The 21,529-nt window shown below is 44.6% G+C and overlaps 1 protein-coding gene across 4 annotated transcripts in view; it reads right to left on the reverse strand.

The window, feature by feature from the left end:
- C1H10orf90 (chromosome 1 C10orf90 homolog) overlaps positions 1 to 20,809 on the reverse strand; it is a 256,198-nt gene extending 235,389 nt beyond the window's left edge. The window contains exon 1 of one of the 4 annotated variants that reach the window (XM_036196838.1): positions 5,165 to 5,563. In XM_036196838.1, the coding sequence (XP_036052731.1) occupies positions 5,165 to 5,368 (204 nt within the window). In that variant the 5' untranslated portion in view covers positions 5,369 to 5,563. Of the gene's footprint in view, positions 1 to 5,164; positions 5,564 to 20,655 lie in introns of those variants that run through there. The other 3 variants (XM_036196872.1, XM_036196846.1, XM_036196856.1) reach the window with 3 other exon arrangements.
- Between the last annotated feature and the right edge of the window lie 720 nt (positions 20,810 to 21,529).

Genomic DNA, 21,529 nt, shown 5'->3' on the forward strand with positions numbered 1-21,529 from the left:
AAGGGTAGGAACTGTAAGAAAAGGGAGCATCAGCTGATTACAAGGGACCCCTCAAGGTTTCTGACCTGCATCTGCTTGAGAGAAAACTATCTGATAGCGAGGAAAAACAAATTCCAGAAAGGCCAGGGGACAGCAAGACCTCAAATGGGTGGAAAGAATTCACGTTCCCACCTGCGGGAAGGTCTCATCACACCACAGCAGCCAGAGAGACGCCTCAGAGGGCTGTGCCTTACTGGTGGGACTAAATATACCCTTGAATAGGACTTCTCCCCATCAATACTGTGGGGATTTCAGGCTGCAATGTTCTCTGTCAGAAGGAAGAGAGCTGTGCTGTGTATTGGAGGAAGTTAACACCATTGGAACTTAGGGAATAAGTCAGTAAGGTACATGCTATGTGAACAAAAGCTTGATCCATAGAAAATATATTTTAAAAAAATAGCTGGACTGGTGATATGCTCTCTCATAGTCTCAGACTTCAAGATTCTGAGAAAGGTAAGTTCCTAGGGTTTGCCAGTCTCGCCAAACCAGTGGTTTCCAGGTAAAAGTGATAGAGAGACCCTGTCTCAAAAAAAGCAAGGTGAATACCATCATCCAAAGTTGACTTCTGGAATCCATAGATATTCACACACACACATGCACACAGTCATGCACACACATGTTTACACACAAGGAAGACAGCAGCATCTATGACCATTAGCAGTGGCATCCTCCTCCAACCATCCATCACAAAAACTGTCTCCAGCCATCACCATGGAGCAAAGCCATGGTACTTGAGGACCATTACTCTGCACCAGAGCCTCAGCTAGACCTTTCCCAGATCTCCCAGGTAAACCCCAATAGGACCAAGCTGTCTGCAAGCTGCTTAGTCTACTACCAGAACCCAGCCAATACTCTTTACAGGAGTAGAACAAAATCAGACGTCCAACAACGCAGAAGTCACAATAGCTGACATCCTACTGAAAAACTGCCTCGTACATAACGTAGAAAGAAAACACAGCTTACAACCAGGAGGCAAACCAATCAGTAGAAATAGATGGGGGAGTAACAGAAAGAAGGGTGAATGTCACCAACAGCCTTGGACCCCCATTCGTGTTTTCCTCATGTACGTGGGAAGGTAGAGAGAACTGGGAACCAGCAAGGAATGGGAGTTGTAAGGAGCCACCTAGGGATTGTTTTACTTACTTTGTTACGTCGTGTTTTTACTCTGATATTGCTCTGGGCCCACTGAGTCACAGTGGTCTTAGCTGGGTCACACATGTAGAGAGACTTTCAAATGTCACTATGATTCTTGTAGGTAGCCAGACTTGCTGACAGAAGTCACTTCACTAGATTGTAAAAATTAATAATAAGATAAGTAGAAAATAAGCAGATGGTGAAAGAGGCTTAGGTAAATAGTGTTTCCCACATATAACACCTTCCCCTCACTCATTTCCTGAAGACAAAGTTTAAAACTGTCACCCATTAGAAAACAGATAGGCAAGCCTCAACCTTCAAGCTCTGGCATGCACCTATTACCAGATAGTTCTCAATAACCTTCTGAGAGGTTGTAATGAATATTATAGTGGCAAATGGTCATGTTTGGTTTGAGATAACCAGGGCTGGCTCTAGAATGTGCATGCTCAACCCCATTTTAGACCACAGCATGTTTGTCTCAAAGACTTCTCTGAGGCCCTCTGTCTGGGGGTGAGTCACCTACCCCAATTCTGTCTTGGGGAACTGCTGTGACCTTTAGAACAGTGAGAAGGTGAACTATTTCCAACAGAGGTAACTGTTCCATATCTTGGGATATAAAAGTGTCTGTGGTGGGAAGGAGAAGCTGGATGGCCAACCATGGAAAGGATGCTCAATGGAGAACTTCTGCTGACTGCCTCAGCCTCCCCAATCAGTTTCTGTTGGATGTTGTGAGCACCTGATTCCATAACGTTTTCTGTATCTGCTCCTGTTCCTTTGGAAGCCTCACGTGAGGACCATACCCCTATCCTCCCCCTCTCCCCCCACCCCACCCTGCTCTCCAACAGACTGCCTTATCAGGGATTCCCTAGTTGGTTTCTGTTGGATGTTTGTAAACCTTGATTTGGTGACACCACCTTTCTGTTGTTATTTATTCTTTTCCTTGGAAGCATCGCAGGATGGGTCAGTCTGCTTTGCCCAGCAGTCTCTACAGGGAACACCAGCTGACTGCTTTAAAGGGGCTTCCCAGTTTGGGCAGGATGTTCTGAATGCCCAGTTTGGTAATGTTTTACCACCTAGGTATCTATTTCTTTATCTGATAATTGCTATCTACTCTTTTACTTTGGCTTGTTGTATACTTAATAACTTAAAACCAAACGTATGGATGCTGTAGAACAGAGATGCTTAAACACATCCACCCTGGGAGATGCATATTCATCGTACAACTCTATAGCTTCTCTTCCCGTGGTTGGTGAAGCCATTGGAGCCTTTTCATGAGGCACCTCGGGAAGGCATGCTCCTAATGTGAACAGCAAACATAGTTTTCAGCTGGGACTATCCACGTCCAGATATGGCTTGGTTAATTTCTTAACCATACAGAACACTAACAGAAGAATTTTCTTAACACATAATGTTCCTGTTACTTTGGGGTACATTTGGGGTCAAGAGGAATCCAAGCGTTGCAAATATCAGTCACCGAGATCTACAACATTCCCACTCTCATCTGCTTCATGCTGACAGATGGCCAAGTCAGGGATTCTTGTCATGGCTCCAACTGAAGGCAGTTTAAGGAAGAGACTAGATACACCTGGACCATGCCTGGGCTGGAGTTAACCAATCACTGTTCTCCCACATGAACAGTGATGTCTCCAAGCATTAACACAGCTCAGGACTAAGAACGTGGTTTGAGAGAATTCCCCATCTATAGAACTCATCCTCAGATCAGCAGACTCACAGTTTCCCCCAGGAACTTGACATCAGTTAAAAAAAAAATCACTTTTGTGGAAAAATGAACCCATTTCTTTAATCTAGTACCCCTGTGGATTGAGAGTTCATCCCAGTGACCTGGCTCATTTTCTACCTCATCAGTCACTTCATGGCCAAAGCCCAGGTTAACAGGAAGCCTCTGAGCTGATGATGGAGGGGGAGAAGTCACTGAGCTGAGTCCAATGTCAGGCTGGGCTGTTAACTGGTCTTTCTGGTATGTTCAGCTTGGAAAATGGAGCACCAGGGTTTGTTTCTTCCTACTCCTTCCTATGTAAACAGTACTGACATGTCCTGGTGAGGGTAACTGTAAGAGCCCAATGGCTTTAAACTCTTTTAAACTCTTGAAATGTTTACTACTGAACTTTGGAGATGAAAATGTCAACCTGAGATAAACACAGGACCCCGAAAAGATATCTGTATTCTGCAAATGGTACCAGCCGTAAATGGCTATCTCTTCAGAAAGTAAACACATGAGATCTGATAAGAAACAAGATCATACACAGAATAAACTGCACTCCCAGGCCGCAGACAGATGCGATGTGTTTGCCAGACCAGAGAAGATGCCTGGCTTGTGGGCCTCCTGGGTACACCTCCATCACCTCCATCCATGTTTCCCCACTCTAAAATTCGGAAGGTCAGGAGACCTGGATCCTATTCATTGTCTTCAAACTTGGCCAGCCCTTGAGCTCAGGAAGCAAGCCCTGTATACCTCATGTCTCATATATATTCAGTAAACACTATCCACCTGGTTGGACTGTTAGCTGGGGAGTGGCCTAGGGTTTGTTTAACACACGTGGCTAGGCTGTTGGCTGTTAATGATAGTAAACAGTTCAGCCACAGAAACATGTAGTTGTAGCAATCAGCATATTTGAAATTTTCCCACAAACTCTTGCAAAACACCTTTGTCACATTACTTTCAGTGTGGCTACAATAATAAAGGAATGAGGAAGTCTTATTTATGAAAAATGGAATGCAAGAGAGGGTGTTCACTAGGAAGGTTTAAAATGGATACATAAGCGCTACTGTAAAATGCATGATGAGATCATTCAACAAGTTTCCCCTCTCTGGAGAACTGGAAAATAGCCACAATGAAAATTATACAATGATAAAATTCTGTCCCCATCCAATTAATTACTTTGTGAATAATAATTTCTCTGGTTTCTTTCAATTATATTCTAATTGCACACCTTTTGCTCTGGCTGATTGGGCAATGAATTAATGAATAAGGACTACTACTGAATTTAATTAACACAATTTTTTCCTGTGGCCTTTACATATCTGTTGTGAACATGGAAATTCACTCTCCCAGCGCTGGAACTGGAAGAAGGCTAGCCTTGAACCCTGCAAAACCTGTTCCTTCCAGTCAGGCTGGCTTCTCTGCTGCCAAGTGTGGATGACTAAAGGTCTCAAGTATCTGCCTGAACTCAGGGGAGGGCTTTCCTAATAACAGCATCAATATTCAAACACTTACCTTTTCATAAAGCATTAGCAATGTGCATATTACAATCATCCAAAGAGATGGGTAAGTGAGCTATCTGGGAGTCAATTACAGTGTCATTCATAATTTATTCCATGTACAATGAAACGCTGATCAGATTTCATGTGTGTTTACTTTCTGGAAAGATAAGCACTTAGGCTGGTACCCAGAGTAGAATACAGATTATCTTTCAGGGTGATGTGTTTATCTCAGGTTGACATTTTCAATTGACAAAAGTCCTCCCCATTTTCCAAAAAAGTTGTCTGGGCTTGAAAACTAAAGCCCATGATTTAAAAAGAAAAGACCAGTCTGGAATCTTGCTATCTCAACTCGAGCAAGAAAGTCGTGATATGCTCCCTCTAAACCCACAGGCAGACAAATAGACGTTTCTTCCGAGAGACAGATAAGTGCAGATAAGACTCCCAGGGCTACCGGCAGTGGAATCACAGGCACACTGCAGTCCCCAGGTGTGGATACCAGCAACCCACCTCGGAAACCTTGGAGCAGATTTTTGTTGTCAATTGTATATCGATTACATTCACCCAGAGGGTTATCCCCTCCAAGATACTACAAAAACTGAAATACATTAAAGGATTTTAAAAAGTATTTTCCAAGATACAAACAAAGCAATGTTTTTGCAAGACCAGAGAAGAAACATGGCTAGTGGGTCTCCCACCTAGCCCTCCATCAGTGTCTCCAAGCTCAGAGTGCAGCTGCCCTCCCACCCTGCCGAGCCAGCCCCAGCTGTACCTCATATCTGCTGACTTGCTGCTCAGCCACCTTCAGCCCAGGGCACATTTGGATGAAACAAACTTTGGCTCTTCTCTGGGAAGGAAGCCAGTCCCTCTTCACCAAGTCCATGACCATTACATGGTTTTTCAGGCTGGTACTAAAGGCAGTTATCTGAAAGGTGGGGAGCACAATCTGCCCCTCCTCGGGAGGTTTCACAGGCATTCTGGAGCACTGTGTGACACTGGGAATCTTGTGACTTCAGCGAGCCAGCCTGGCAAACACAATTTTCTTTGTTAGATAGATGCAGGTATTGAGTGCAGCAGGAGGGGGTTGGGGCAAGCTCCAGAGCAGGCCTGTGTTTTCCAACTCCACAGACAGTTGAGCCAAAAACCCTTGCTACAGGGGGCTCACGAGAGAGTTGTGGAAACCCCTTGGGTGACCTTTAAATGCCACGAGAAAACTTCCTCTGCTGCAGCCTGGCCAACTCCAGCCTCCTGCCTGGGCTCTGAGGCCTTGCTGTCTTCTCTGATTTCAAAGAGGCACGCTTCTTTCTCGCTTGCTTTCTGCTGGCCTCTGAATTTGCCTGGTTACCGAGAGGTTCGATATGGGTTTCCGTCTCTAGACCCTCAAATCCAAATAAATTATTTACAGAGCTCTGAACAAAGGAACCAGGAGGGATAATTGCTTCTCTTTTAGAATGTCTGCTTTTGCTTGCCAGGGGCCTGAAAGGAACAAGTACAGACTGACCACCGGCAAACACAAAGTGTGGCCTCAGCCCGGCAAAAGGTAAGAGCACATTCAGGGGAAAAGGGGCTCACAAAAGTGACCGCTGGAGGTGGGCATGCAGAGACACCATGCCTGGAAGGCTCCCATCCAGAGTCAACTGTGGACGTACGTCTTCTTGAACCCTGAGCTTCAGTTTCTCCCAGGAAAAGCACTGGGATAGAACGGCCCTCCCTCCTTACCCCTCCCCAGGTTATGAGGATCAGGTGAGCTACCGGATGAGGAAAGAGCTGTGTGTGCTGGAGCTGGCGAATGTGCCAGAACTGTGGTACACATGGATCTTAAGAGATAGTTACAGTTTCTGCTCAAAAATTATTTTGCACAGTTCTCTCTCCACAGCAGAACCTAATAGTGCCATGCTTATGAAGGTTTACTTTATGCAAAAAGTTATTAGATTTTGAATGTCAGACTGCTTGTAATACAGTCCAAAGGAGTACTACCCCCCCCCCCCCGTTTTCATTTCCTGTGTTGGGGCCATTTCTATTCAGCTGGTCTTGGGAGCCATTAGTCAAGGGTTTATACACAAGACAAAGCAGATGGCAAGGCACAGAACTCTTCTTGCAGGGGACTTCTGCCTGGCTTTCTTCAAGGATGACCTTGTGGAAACTTTACCTCACCCCACATTGCAAGCCAGGAAAGGGTGAAGGAAGGCCTTGGTGACTTTCTCAGGAGCAGAGCTCAATGTCAGCTAACAGCTTGCTGCTTCCTGCTGTGTATGGGGCCTCTGCAAGACATAGTCAGTGGCTCGGGCCTGAATGATGGGATTTTAGACTCCTTTTACTAGGGGCAAGAGTTGAATGTTGAAGCTGAGAACTGGAGCTCAGGAGGAGATGGGAAAGACTTGAGGTCATTTCCACCAGTGTTTGCAGCTGAGTATGAAAGCAGTGTGCACAGACTAAATACCAGCCCAAGGTCACAAAAGCATGTCTACTGTATTCATCTATGACTCTGGCTTTCCTAAAGACATCAATAAGAGCATAAAACCCAGCTGGTGGCAGGTTTTATTCACACTGGAAACTCTCCAGGAAGGCAGAGAATGCCATGTTGGATTTCAGAAGCAATAGGATGAAGACAGCCAGGGGAAAACAACAATAAAGTAATTTATTTAATCAAAGACCTCAACAAAGAAAGGGATCTGAATACCTGGTTTGGGCTCTGAAGGTCTAACCCACTGCCTCCTCAAAATCTGCTTCTGGGCCCTGCAGGTCTGAGAACAATCGAGACTTTTCTTCTAGTACCACAACAGACTGAAGGACTCTGAGCCATGTAGAAGCTACCAGAGCTACCTATCCAGAAGTTCCAAGATCAGCCAGGGGAAATTTACCCAAGGTTGGCTGGGTGTTATGGTTAACTAGCTCTCAGATCATGAGCTCACCTGGCCTGTGGGTGACGCCTCCCCTCCACTGAGTGCTACAGTGGCTGGTCACAGGACACAGTTGTAGTGTGGCCAAATAAAGGTCTCAAGAGTCTTGGCCAAGAGGGCTGAACGGGAGTCTGGAGGTCATCAATGTATGGAGTCAGGATGGAAGGCCAGAGGGCAGGGAAGTAAAATGAGAAGTCAGAGGGCTGGAGCAACCACTGATAGCCAGTTAGGAGATGAGTTTGCATAGATGACCTAACAAACACATGGATTTGGATGAGGAGCCATGACTCCAGCATCAGTTCTCTTTGTCAGCGCACCCCTGGTTGTTTTGATAGCCTTAGACTTACATCAGTTCAGACCATTGCAGAGAGCTTCTCTACCCACCTGAGGCAGGGTCTCTCCTCCTGATTATGCTGGGATTACAGGTGCACATCCCCACACCTGGCTTTACATGGGTTCAGGTCCTCATGCTTGCGAGCCATCTCCCCAGCCCCTCTTTTCCTTAAAATGAACATCTTATTCACTATGAAAATTAGACCTCTGCTTTACTAATGTCCTGTAGAAGGTCCAACTGAATCTCCCTAAATGGGCCCTAAAAGTGACTAACACTTTGATATTGGTGGCCATTGCTATTCCATGACGACCAGCTCCAGCAATGAGCCTCAAATATGTTTACAGTTGGGACGGATGGGGAACGAGGATCTTACTCTCCATACCCTGGATGTGATATACAGGGTTGCATAGAACATGCATCAAAGTATTTAAATAATGAATTATTCAAAAAGAAAGGGAACTGTGGGTACCTGGTGCCAGAAATCCATGCTTGTGAATTCTTAATCTGTTCCCCGGTGGGATTACCGTTTACAACTATGAAAGACGTCCTAATTATGCAGCTTCAGCGTTGATTTCCTGCAAGGCCTGTGCTGATCTGAAAGGCATTAGCCAACAATAAAAACAGATGACTATGGAGTTCTGAATGCATAACCAAGTCTCCCTTTTGGAGGGGAAGACACTTCATCTATAAGGGTTTCACTCATCAGGTGGGAACTGAAGTCTGCCTCCTGGTACAAGGGCTGACTGCCAGAGCATCTTTTAACACAAACAGATGTGTGGGAGCCACAGAGGACTGTGGCAAACCCACATACCCTTCTGTTAGTTCCTGCTTGATGGATGCTAGAACAAAAGAGAAGGATTAAGAGTGCTTGCTCTGTCTATGGGTTGGGGGAAACTGGGCTTTTTAACATAAGAGGAAGGAACTGTGGGTTTATTTAGTACTTCCATCTGTCGCTACATATTTGGGCTGTGTTGAGTGATTGCCCCAATGTGGTGGGCAAGGGGGAATCTTTTCGGCCATCAAGTGTAAGTGTGAGATGGTTAGTATTAACTGTACACTTGACAGAATCTAGAATCATCTAGGAGAGTGGCCTCTGGGCATGCCTGCGGGGGATTATCTTGATTGTGTTCATTGAGATGGATGGAAAGACTTTCCCACTCTGGGTGGCACCATTCCCTATTGGGATTCTAGACAGTATAAGTGGAGAAAGGGCGCTGAGCAGCAGCATGCATTGATCTCTGCTTCCCCAGTGTGAATTCGATGTGACCAAACTGCTTCAAGACCTTGCCACAACTCCCCACCATGATGGATTATACTTTTGAGATATGACTCAGAATAAACCCTTTTGTCAGCATATTTCATCACAGTAATGTGAAAAGAAACTAAGTTATTTGTTCAGTAGATGTGGGAAATAAGAGATGTTATAGATATTTTCTCCTAATTGAAACACTTACTCCTTGGGGTGTTCCTGAGGCTCCTCAAGACTCCACAAGCTCAGAACAACACAAGACTCACAGGCTGGTCCCTAGGGTTCTATAAGCAGTAAGAAACCAATGGACAAGGAGAGGAGACTCTCTGGTGGAGCCACCTGTAAGATGTGCATGGAGCTCCATGGATGCAGTCAGCAGCCATACCAAGTGGGCTTTCCATGATGTGGCTGCTTTTGAGTGACCCACATTCCTATAAGTAACTCCTCATACATGCCACTGTAAGTAACCCCAATAAACTCACTGCTTCCAAGCTAGATTTGGGTGAAGTCGTCTCCTTGTTCTATCATCATGTGGGGTAAATAAACATCTGTTTATGTCTTCCCAGGAAAAGTCAGCAACAAAAAGAGTTGATGGTTTTATGCACCACTCTCTCATTGGGAACAGAAACTTTCCCCTACTTCCTTTGGAGTGTTTGGAAATCATGATAATTTGATGTTTGGAAAGTGGCAAACACAGGGGTTGGGGGTGGGGACTACAACAGGAATCCCAACAATATTGGCACATTCACCGACATCATTCACTTGCCCCCACTTCTGCAAACATCCGAGAATCATTTATTTAGCACCCACTGAGTGTTCAGTGCTGTGCCAACTGCTCTGATTAAATATTCAAAGCCACTTCTAATGTTGCTGAAAACCAAAGCAACCTGCGGTTAGAGGAAAATCATATTTCTCTCCTTCAGATCCACCGGGAGGAGAGAGTTATTTGAAGACAATGCACGGTGTTTTCCTATTTTCCCTCCAACATCTCTAATGGATCTTGAAAAAGAAAAGACATGACTTTAGAAATTGCATTTGATTTTAGAGAGTAGATCTTGACAAGCAGGAGGGAGGAGGGTTGCAGCTGACTTTTTCCGGAAATATTAAACCCAATTTCCTGTTTACATCCTAGAACAATTTAACTCAATAAGAAGAGTTAGTTGGCTGACACTTTCCTCTCCACAAAAGACGGCTGTGCCTTCTTCTGCCAATACACACAAGAAAAGTCTTTGGTTACAAGCCTGGCTAGAGGAGCAAAGGACAGAGACCTATTGCTGTGTCCTGAGAGTGGACACACCACTTGTTCCAATTAACTCCACACAAACACATCCACCATCTCTCTCAGCCATGTTTTCTTATGTGAGTCAATTAATTTTTTAATGAGTTTATATAAACAGATTTCTGAAATGCAATATTTACCAGCAAAATACCCATGGGCAATATTCAGCTTATCCGCCTCATTTTCTTAAATAGAGTTTTACTGGCTTAGCCACTGCCAGCCTTCTGCACGCTCATCATGTCACGTGACAGGTGGGAACAGCTGACCTGAAGTGTGGGACTCTGGGCACCTGATAGACAAGGCCTAGCTCTTTGGCCAATATGTGTGCTTTGTCCTGGATTGTTAGTAATAAAATGACTTTCTGTATGCCCTTTCTATATGTACCCCACACCCCATACAGCAAGTTTTATCATGGTTGTAAGGGACCTTGAGCACTCAAAAGACCCACTTTTTTAGTGCCAAGGTGATAACCCAAAGATTTTTCATTTCAAGATGATGGGGGCCAGACAGATGTGGCTCAATGGGTTATCCTCATATACCAATACTGACAACTAATATGAATAGAATTTTGGCTTCCAAACTCTCCCATGAACTCATAGCAACAATAGCTACCTGCCAAAACAAAACAAACCAATAAAAAACACTTAACAGAGCAACAAAAGAAGAAACAAAAATGGTCAATATCTTTAAAACTATCCCACATCTTTTCCCCCCAGGGAAATGACAATCAAAACTGCCTAGGGATACCACCTAAGCATCTGGATGCTATCATTAAATGTCTGGATGGCTTTGCTCTCATTCAAAAAATAATAATGACAACAAATGATGATGAGGATTGATTTATGGAAAGTAGAAGCCTTGCATTACTGCTGATAGTAATATAAGCTGGTTCAGTCACTATGGAAATCAATATGGAGGTTTCTCAAAAAACTAAAAATAGAACTATCACATGACCAAGGTATACCATTCTTAAATATATAGCCCAAAGACTCTATATTGAACCACAAAAATACTTGCACATTATGTCTGGTGCTGTTTCATTGAGGATAAGAAGGAAATAGAGTCAACCTGAAAGTCTGTGGACAAATGAATGGATAATGAAAGTGTGTTACATATACATGATAGAATTTTATTCAGCTATAAAGAATAATGAAATTTTTAAAGTTGCATGAAAGAGGGCAGATCTGGAAATCTGTACATCAAGTGAGTAACTCAGACTCAGAAGGACAAATGCCACACAGCTCTTTCATGTGGACCCTAGCTTCTAGTGTTTAAACATGTGTATAACATGTGGGTGTGCAAGAGTGTGAGAATGGATAATGTTATGAAACTAGAAAGGGAACCAGATAGTAGTGAAAAGGTATTAAGGGAGAGGAAAATAAAACATGTGATATGAAAATATAAGGGGATGAGGGGGAAGAGCTGGGGGAAGAGAAGAAATACAAACATACAGTTTTGAAAGTTCTATTATAAAACCCATTTGTAGCCAGGCATAATGGGGCACACCTTTAATCCCAGCTCTGGAGGTAAAGACAGGCAGAACTCTGTGAGTTCAAGGCCAGCCTGATCTACATAGTGAATTTCAGGACTAGAGACCCTGCCTCAAAAACAATACCAATAAAAACAAACCAATTTGCATGCTAACTAAGATATAAGCAAATCAAACTGATGGGTCATTAACCAAGAATAAGATGGCAAGGCCCCTCCTCATAGCAAGGGGTGGAGGGAGGATTTGTCCAAATAATTCAGCAAAGGCTCACCTGCAATTGGGATTTGCCAGTGACTCTCCCACCTGGACCCTTGCTTCTCCCTCCACACTCTCCTCAGACTCAGCCCAGAAGCCCAAAGCGACCTTCCTGCCAACTCCCTTTTCCTGACCTGGGTGTTCTGATGTTAGTTCTTGCCCTACCAGGTATATTTATGGCTGTTTTCTACAGTTTCTCACTTGCTCCAAGACAGCAGGGCATCTGCTCACTCCACAGCGGCAGTTTCCAAATTAGATCCTCCCCCTCCTTTCTCTAGTCCCCCTTCCAAACCGCCTAGCCATCGTTTGCATTGCCAAACATGATGCAGAATGCATGGGGTGTGAAGAATACAGGTGCTGAGGGAGGTGTACCCCTAAACAAAGGAATCATGAGGTTTAGACAGTCTCATGGGGAAATGAAAGCTATTCACAGCATCTGGTCACTGCAGCAGCCCTTGGGTGTGTATGTGAAGGCCATTATGGCACCGGTCAATCTCTTCAAGCCAATTTCCCACCTGTTTTGTGCACGTTTTGATTAGCTTTGTGCAGGGCTATTGGAACATGGGGTTTGATGGCTGCCAGAGCACAAGTCTGAAACATAGTTCAAAAGCTTGCTGCGGGGAGGGCGGGGGGGCTTGTGGATGACATGCTAGTAGCTCTTGAGTGGCCACCTATGGCTCCCCTTCCTTGCTGTGATCGCTGGCTTCAGGCCCCTGATCCCCTACCTCCTGCATTCCTGAAATAGGCTTCTCAGGTCAAGGATGCTGCTGGGCATTCTCTGGAGAACTTGGTGGAGCCCTATTCCAGCTCTTCATTATGTCCCGCCACTGCTCACCACTGGTGAACAGCCCAATTCATCCTTGACCTTCACCTGTAGTGTCCCAAGCACTTTGGGGATATCACTTCCCCAACACTACTTGCACTAGGCATCAAACTGTCAATACATGAGCATTTGCAGGGACAGTTTGTACCCAAACCATCACAAGGATTCTCCCTTGTGAGACAACAGGCTTCTAATGGGATAAAGTGTGACAGAACACTCCAGTCTTTCAAGAAGATCCCATTTCTCTGCTGTGTTCGAGGTGACCTCATACCCTACTAGGAAACCTACAGTGCACTGCAGCATGTTTGCTGAGCATCAGGAAGGTAAGGCCACCTGGATGAAGGTAAGGCCACCTGGATGAATCTGTCCCTTTCCCTCTTGCTGTGTGTGTAGTCACAAGAGCCTGGGGGCAATGACACCGTACCATGTGGACCCCTCCCTCCAGGTTCTCAGCCCTGCAGCTCATTACTCTCTGCTGTACCTCCAGTGGTGTGTTCCCAGCCAGCCTGGTCACCGAGGGGAAGTGGGCCTCAGATTCAGTTTCTCCTCCCTGCCCAGGGCTCACAAAGCATCCCTTTCTCTGTTTTCAACGGTGCTTTCTTTACTCTGGCTTCTGTTTCCCTGATCCAGGTCTGCCTCAGCCACAGGTCTGTCTGTTCCTCACCTCAGTTAAAATTCAAATCGGACGGCAGCTCTGTTTTTAAGTGAATAAAACAACCTTGTGCTGGAGAGCTGAGATGAACTGGGGAGTATAAGGCCAGGCCAGGTGAGCAGCCTGTTCACAGAGACATGAAGAAGACGTCTGAAGCCTTTACTTCACTTTAAGAGGGGAATACATATTGTTGGTCACCAACAGAGACAACCTCCTCTCTTCAGCTGAGCCTTTCTGCTCACATCCTCACAGACATCACCAAAACCTCGTCTCCTAGGTGACTCTAAGTCAGGACAGGTTGACAATCAAGATTAACCATCATAACTACCTTTGACCTTTTAATTTTCATTTGTCTTCAGAGTATTTTTTCACCTCTTACAGCTAGTCTATACTTGTCCTTAAGTGGAAGTGAGTCTCTTGTAGGTAGCACATAGCTGGGTCTGGTTTTATTTAATCCATTCATCCACTCCGAGTCTTTTTATAGGAAAATTTAACCTACTTACATTCAGTGTAACTACTGATAGATAAAGACTGACTCAGTTGTTTTCTAGTTATTTTGTAAATCCTTTGCTCCTTTACTCTTCTTGTGAAGTTCTTTGGGGATTGAGTGGTGGGCTTCACTTCCTTTCTTTAAACATTTTAAACATCATGTGGGTACAAGGGTGTGTTTGCCTGTTGTATGTAAGTGTGCAGGGTTCATGCTACTGTGTCTGTGTGGAGATCAGGGGGCAACACCATCCAATATGTGGATCAAACTCAGGTTATCAGGCATGATGGTCAGTGCCTTTATCTGCTGACCTGTCTCCAGTTCCTCCAGTTCTAAGCTGTTGCTCTGTAATCATGAAATTTATGTAAAACACACTTTATATGCAGCCATTAACTGTTTTTCCCGTTTCAACGCCATTTCTAGCTACCCATGTCTAAAAGGAGACAGAGCAGAAAGAGATTAGAAGATGCTGTATGTTTACTTAGGGCAAAGAAAAGAACCCAGCACTACAAGGTCAAACATCTGTTACTCTCACTTGACTTTTTACAGTGGCCACATGACCTTCATGTCCTACCTGTCTCCCTCTTGGTAGACATAAGGACATGTGTCTGTCTTGTATCTCAGCCATTTGTGTCCACGGAATGCTTCCCGGACTGCGATCTCTGTCTGATGAATAGGCTCACACTCTGGCTTTATTTCCTCTTGCCTTGTCCTGTGGTTGTTCTATCAATCAGGCTCAGGCTGCTGTAGAAAGTAACCCAGCTAAGAGCAGCAGCAGGTTTTCCTCCAGTGCGTACATCCTGGCATCTTTATCTGGCTGCTGTTCCTTCACCTCTTTTCTTTCAAGGGTTACATAAACATCCCCATGTGTTGAATGAAAACAACACAGCAACCTTCTAAGAAGCAGCTATCGTTTGCAGAAGGGATGACCGCCTGACAGCCTTGTAAGCTTGTAGACAAGACAAGCTTAATGGTGAAGTTGAAGGCCGCCTCGGCAAACACAGCTGGCAGCCTCCCGGGAATCTCCTTCTAAGTCAAGGATGTTGTAGTTTGGGTCATTCTTGAAATACGTGAAAGGTTTTAGATTGCTTTAAAAAAAAAAAAAGTAAACTAAATTAAGTTATTTTCTGTGGTGAAGAATGAATTCTTATGGAAATGTTTATTATATACAAAGATAGCACCTAGTTTTATTTGTATTGTTTCTTTTGTTTGGTGTTTTATTTTTCTTTTTTCTTTTTCTTTTCTTTTCTTTCTTTCTTTCTTTTTTTTTTTTTTTTTTTGATAAAGGGTCTCAATCTGTAGCCAAGATTATCCTAGAGTTTATTATAGAGACCATACTGGCCTGGAACTTGATATGTAACACAGGCTGCCCTCAAAACTTTCTTCATAGCCCAGGCTGGCCTAGAAACTCATGGAAATCCTTTTGTCTCGACCTCTAAAGTGATAGTAATATAGGCAAGAACCACCATGCCTGGCTTTTTCTCACTGTTTTCCAAAGCAAGTTGAGGATAGTTGGCCTCTCCATAGGAGTAGCCCCTAAGTCATCTGGCGGCAGATTACCACAGATAATTGGATAAAGGATGGAGGTTTGATTCAAGTGTAGTTAAATTCTCTCAAAGAAGCATTGTAATGAGGGACAAAGAGACAGAGTCAATTAGTTCCAGGAACTAATTAAGACACTGATGGTGACTGAGTCCCGTCACGCACAGAACTGTGCACACTGGGATAGTGAGAAGCTAGGTTGTGGAGAGGATAACGAACATTTAAGCAGCAAAGATGGCCAGAGTATCTTGTCTAGGTTCCCTGGTATGTGTCCTGGCTTTATTTTAATGGTAAGTCCTATGTGACTTGCACAATGAGATGCCTGCCTCAATCCGTCAAGCAGTTGCCCTGGCTAAGGAGCATCAGAAGATGCCTCAGATGATGCAGCATAAACATCCATCAGACTGACATTTCTCTCTCTTTCTCAACACCAGAAGCTTCTCTGAGGCTGGCAGCCTCATTTCCTCTACTTTCTCTGCTCCTTCCTCAGTTACCAGCTCTTCAGGAATGACCTCTGGAGAAGGCTTCAGGCACACACAGCCAGCTATATTCAAAAAAGACTCCTGAGTCTTCATGGTGGGAATCTCTAAGGATTAGTACACTTTATGCCTTACTTTAAAACCAACAAAATTTACAAGTTGAAAAGAACTTTATGCTCAAAGACCATATAACCAAATTCTTCAAGATAATCCTGGCTACAAATCCTCTGTTTAATTTGCAACCCATCTAATCTAATATTTGTTTCAGAAAGTAGTTCCTTTCCTTCAGTTGAGATCAGTAGATAAATGCAGATGTAGGAAACACACACTCTCTCTCTCTCTCTCTCTCTCTCTCTCTCTGTCTCTCTCTCTCTGTCTCTCTCTCTCTCTGTCTCTCTCTCTCTCTCTCTCTTCCTTCTCCTCCCCCCTCATGTTAGGTAACTACTCAGGCTAAGCTACATTCCAGCCCTGGAGGGAATAGTCTCCAAGAATTTACAGAAGTTCACATGTCACTGGGACTCTTGTGTTGCAGGTGGCAGACATTCACCCAGAACAGGGCTGTACTAGTTCCTTATCTCACTTCTGTGACCCAAAGCATGACAAGAAGCAACTTGAAGGTGAAAGAACTTGTTTTGTCTCACAGTTTGAGTGTACATAGATCCACAATGGCTGGGAAGGCATGGCAGCTGGCTGTTCATGGTGGCCACAGTGTATAGCTGAGATTCCTCCAATCTATTTGAATCGAGAAGCAGGGAGGAGATAGAAAGTGGGGCCAGGCTACACAAGCTTAAAGTTCACCCCCCAGGGACCCACTCTATCCAGCCAGGCCCCACCTACTAAAAGTTTCCCAATGTCCCAAAATATTACCATCAGTTGGAGACAAAGAGTTCAAAGAGATGAGCCGGTGGGAGCATTTTATCATCAAACCATGGCAGAGGGGAGCCTGCTATCTTAAGGAATCCAAGAACATAATGAAGAATTAAGATGACCAGGACCCATCAAGAAGGTAGGGCCATTGGATCCTCCTCCTGGGCTCTTGTCAATAAAGTGGGAAGATCGTGTAGGCCTTAGAAAGCCAGATAAAGGCTGAAACTTAAATATCCCAGAAGTGGGAGGAGAGTGCATAAATGTCCCACTTTCCTTTACACAAACTCCACTGTGCTTGTGAGACACTGAGGACCAAAATGCAAGTGAGCTGAAGAATGCACAGTTGCTGTGAGGCACGTGTTAGGTAGAGTGAGATGAATGTACAAGACACAAGGAAAGAGGAAAAAACCAAAACCAACCAAAGCTGTGAGTGGCTGTGGAGGGCCTTCCAGGCTCTTCCATTTCAACAAGAGGCACTCTCTCCCCATAAAGCCAGGGAGCTAGAGCCAACCTCTCTCACCTAGGACACTTACAGGAAATTGTCATAAAGTAGAGGTTACCAAAAGCAAATCATGCCTCCTGAATTTCCAACCATTGAAGGATATGCTAAATGTTAAAACAGAACATGTAGAGAGAGCTAGAGAAAAGGGGAACACTCATAATGTCCTTGGATGGAATCAGAGACTTTCTAAAGCTCATGAAGGAATCTGAAATCACTCAGAGATGCCAATAGCCCTCTGGAATTAGCATAGAAAAATAAGTGAGTCTTCTGAAATCAAGTGGCTTGGAACTGATGCTGATTAGAAGGCTGAGAGTAGATTTTCAAGGAGACAAGGAGGATGTGAAAGTGGTCAGAACAAAACAGCCCTCCGGGAGCTGAAGATTCCCCACAGCATGAAACAGCACTGAGAAAGGTTGATGTGGTATTGTTTAGAAAGTAAAAGAACAGTGGGAGACAGCTCACCAAGCCAAGTGCTTGCCCGGCAGGCATGAAGACCTGAGTTCAGACCCACAGGACCCAGGTAAATTCTAGGTGAACTTGGCAGCTCATGTAGTACTCTAGAGGCAAAAACAGAGGATCCCTAGGGTAAACTAGACTAGGTGAGTCAGCAAGCTCTGGGTTCAAGAGAAAGATCCTGCTTCAGTATATAAAGTGGAGAGAAATCAAGAAAGATTCCTAGCGTCAACCTTTGGCCTCCACATGAACACACAGACACACAGACACACAGACACACAGACACACAGACACACACACACACACACACAAACGCACATAAATACACACACATGTACCCACACACATGAGAACATCATCTTGCATACATCATACTATATACACACACATATACAGTATTATTATATAAAAAGACAAGGGCTAGAATGCTTACATTCATAAAAATTGTAATTTTGTACTATATAATGTACTTCTACTAGAAAAGCCACTTAATGAGAACATATTCATGCACGTTCATGATGGGCCATTTGTGTAGGATCACTAAGCCAATATGCTCTTACTGCCCTTTTCTATAATGAATATGCATTATTCTTCATTAAAATAATTTTAAGAAATATTTTTAAGACGGCTCCTGTTACTGCTCAGAAAGTACCTGGGAAGTCAGCCTGGGATTCAGATGAGATGGGTGACATACACTAGTGTGTAACAGTGGTCATCAGGCACCATGAAGACAGTATCCACACTCCAACCCCCAGATGTTCCTTATTCTACTTGAATGACCTAGGCACAAGGACAGCCAGTAGGTAGACTCATGTCTGCGCAATCCTGAATCATCCCTCCAAACTCAGGATGGAGCAAGTGTCTGCATTCAAGGTCATGTGTTTAGAAAGAAGATCCATTCAAAGTATCACAGAAGTCATTCCTGAGCCAGCAAGATGGTTCAGCAAGTAAAGGCAACTGTTGCCAAGCCTTATGACCTGAGTTTTATGTCCAGGACCCATGTTGTGGAAGAGAACCAGCTCCTACAAGTTGTCCTCTGACCTCCACATGTTCACTGTAACACCCACACACCCATAGGCATACATACACATGATAGATAAATAAATAAACTAACTAAGAGGATTATTCCTTGAGCTCTCAGACAGATCCTAAGGTATGTACAGAAAACAAGTTTCAAATAAGTCAGGCTCCTGGGCTGGGGGATGGTTCAGTGGGTAAAGTGTTTGCTTTGCAAGCATGGGGACAAAGCTCAATCACCAGCAAACATGTAAAAAGTCCAGACTTGGTGGTGCATGCTTGAAATACCAGTGCTGAGCAGAGAGAGAACAAGTAAATCCTGGGGCTCAAGGCTTAGCCAACAAAGCTTCATCTATAAGCCCAGGTCAGTGAGAGACCCTGTCTCAAAAAAACAAGGTAGATGGCTCCTGAGGAAGGTCATCTGAGGTTGTCCTCTGGTTTCCATATGCACATGCACATGTGTGTACATGTACCAGCACACATACAGAGAGAGAGAGAGAGAGAGAGAGAGAGAGAGAGAGAGAGGGAGAGAAGTCAGGTGCACTATCTCACCATAGGTAGGGACAGAACAAGCATACAGCCTCGTTCTCTCACAGTGTGACACACTGTGAAAGGCTGGAATTCCAGCTGTGTTCTAACCTTCCCTGGCCAGGGTTTTTTATCCAGGAAACTTAATAGCACATTCATCAAGAGCTGTTCATTAAGTCCCATCCTAATCACCAAGGGTCTAAAGATAGAGGCAATGCCTCTCCTTCTAGGAACACACCATGTTCTGATGGGATATGTGTGCCTACCGAGAAAGGAAGAGTGGTGACGGGGACTCATAGCTGCTGCCACCAATGAGGGAAGGAGCTTGTGATGAGCCAGCCAATGAAAATTGATTTGCCTGTCAATGTCCTGAGTCTGTGGTCAGGGCACCGGCAGGAAAGTTGGTAGAACACAGAATTCAAAGGCATGTCCTGCCTCATTTCTCTCCTGCCTTCCCCATCACTCTATATTCACCATTATTATTCAGACTTCTCCCACCACCGTGCCACAGGCTGCATGGATGGTGCTAGGCAGAGGAACAGTTGGAAGAAGCAAGCTCCCTGCTTGAGGCTAGCACCTGGTTCCTGGCCTCCCAAATGGCCAATTGTAGCCAGCACTCCATAGCATTAGGTAGATTTGCTGAAAGCCCACTGGGATCTGATATGGATAAATATCCTCTGTCCATGAACAGAGGAGGTTAAGTCTCTGATTTCCAGTCTCTCAGGTATAGGGCTTTCTCCCCTGTTTATCCCAACCCAGTTCCCAAAACCCAAAGTGGTATTGACTATTAGGCACCTATATTTTATAGTGGGAATCACCAGCCTTACAGCTGGCTGCCTCCTGCACTGAACGTGAGAGAAAACTGAAGCACAAAGGATTAAACAACATACTCAAGGCCACACCATCTGCGGGAGGCGCCCTTTCTACATCTGCTAAGTGTAGGCTGGCTGGGGGTGAAGGCCCTGAGTTTTTACAGAAACATAAGAAAAAAACCACAGCCTCCTCTACTGCTCAAGGAAGGTCCTGGGGGACCAAAAGCCACTGAACCATCCCCCAGCCCAGGAGCCTGACTTACTTGAAACTTGTTTTCTGTATGTACCTTAGGATCTGGCTGTTCCTCTCCCTTCCTCCCTGCCACCAAATGTCTGATCCCTGTATCAGTTCATTTTCTCACTGCTAGACCAAATATGTGACAAGAAACAGTTGAGGGTCTATGTTAACTCACAGATCAAGGATGCAGTTCACCATAACGGTGAAGGTATGACAGTAGAAATCTGAGGCAGCCAGTCACCTTGTATCTTCAGTTAGAAAGCAGAGAGAGATGAATGTGGCTGCTCAGCTGGCTTCCTTCTTTTTCTTTTAAGTCAGTCCCAAGAAGACGTGAATCTGCTGGACAGTGCTACTCACCTTTAGCGTGGGGTCTTCCTTCCTCAAACCTTTTAGGAAAACATCTACAAAAAAGCACACCAAGCAGTATGCTCCTCAGGTAATTCTAAGTCCAGCCAAGCTGACAGCAAAGATCAGTCCTCACTGCGCTTTCTGGGGTGGACTCTCTTGTCATCTGGAGTAAAGAAGGACATCAAGGGTTCTGGCTTGAAGAGATGTGGGTGGGAGGTGCAGGGTGCCTGGCCAGCAGAGAGCCCGCCAATCAGAAACCAGGCTCTAGGCTCTAGTCCCAGAGTTATAATCTGCTGAACAATGGGATTCATTGGAGTAAAAGGGGGTGATACTGTCTAATTCATCTTGAAAAGTAGCTTATTAAAGGAAAAAGGATTCAGATACATGATGAAACTGTGTCCTTCTGTAAGACTGTGGCAATAGTTCGAACTGTATTGTACCAGGGGGAGAGCAAGCAAGTGAGCTCCACTTCAAACCAAAGAAGGTCAAGGGGGATTTATGGCCAAGAGGCAAGGGGGTAGTGGAAAATCACTAGGACAAGCATCAAGGATCAGCACTTCTTACTAAATGGGCCTAACCAGATTCTTGTCAAAGGCCAAGGACTCAAACTTCAAAGCTGAGAGATAAAGAACTTGATCAGATATCAAGAGTAGGGAGATTCTTGCTAAGACTGGATAAGTCATAGACAAGAGAACAGTCAAGACAAAGCCAGATCAAAGAGAAGGCCCAGAGGGGCCTGATTAAAGCTTGGCCAAGCTAACTGTATGAACATCAGGAAGATGTCAAGAACTATGTACACAGATCTTTATAATGTATTTAGCTCATCAATTGCCATGAGAGTTAGTTAGCAATAGTTTGTTAAGTAGCTGCTACAGCCATATAG

This window comes from Onychomys torridus, chromosome 1 (assembly GCF_903995425.1).
Source record: "Onychomys torridus chromosome 1, mOncTor1.1, whole genome shotgun sequence".
NCBI classification, from domain to species: Eukaryota; Metazoa; Chordata; class Mammalia; order Rodentia; family Cricetidae; genus Onychomys; species Onychomys torridus.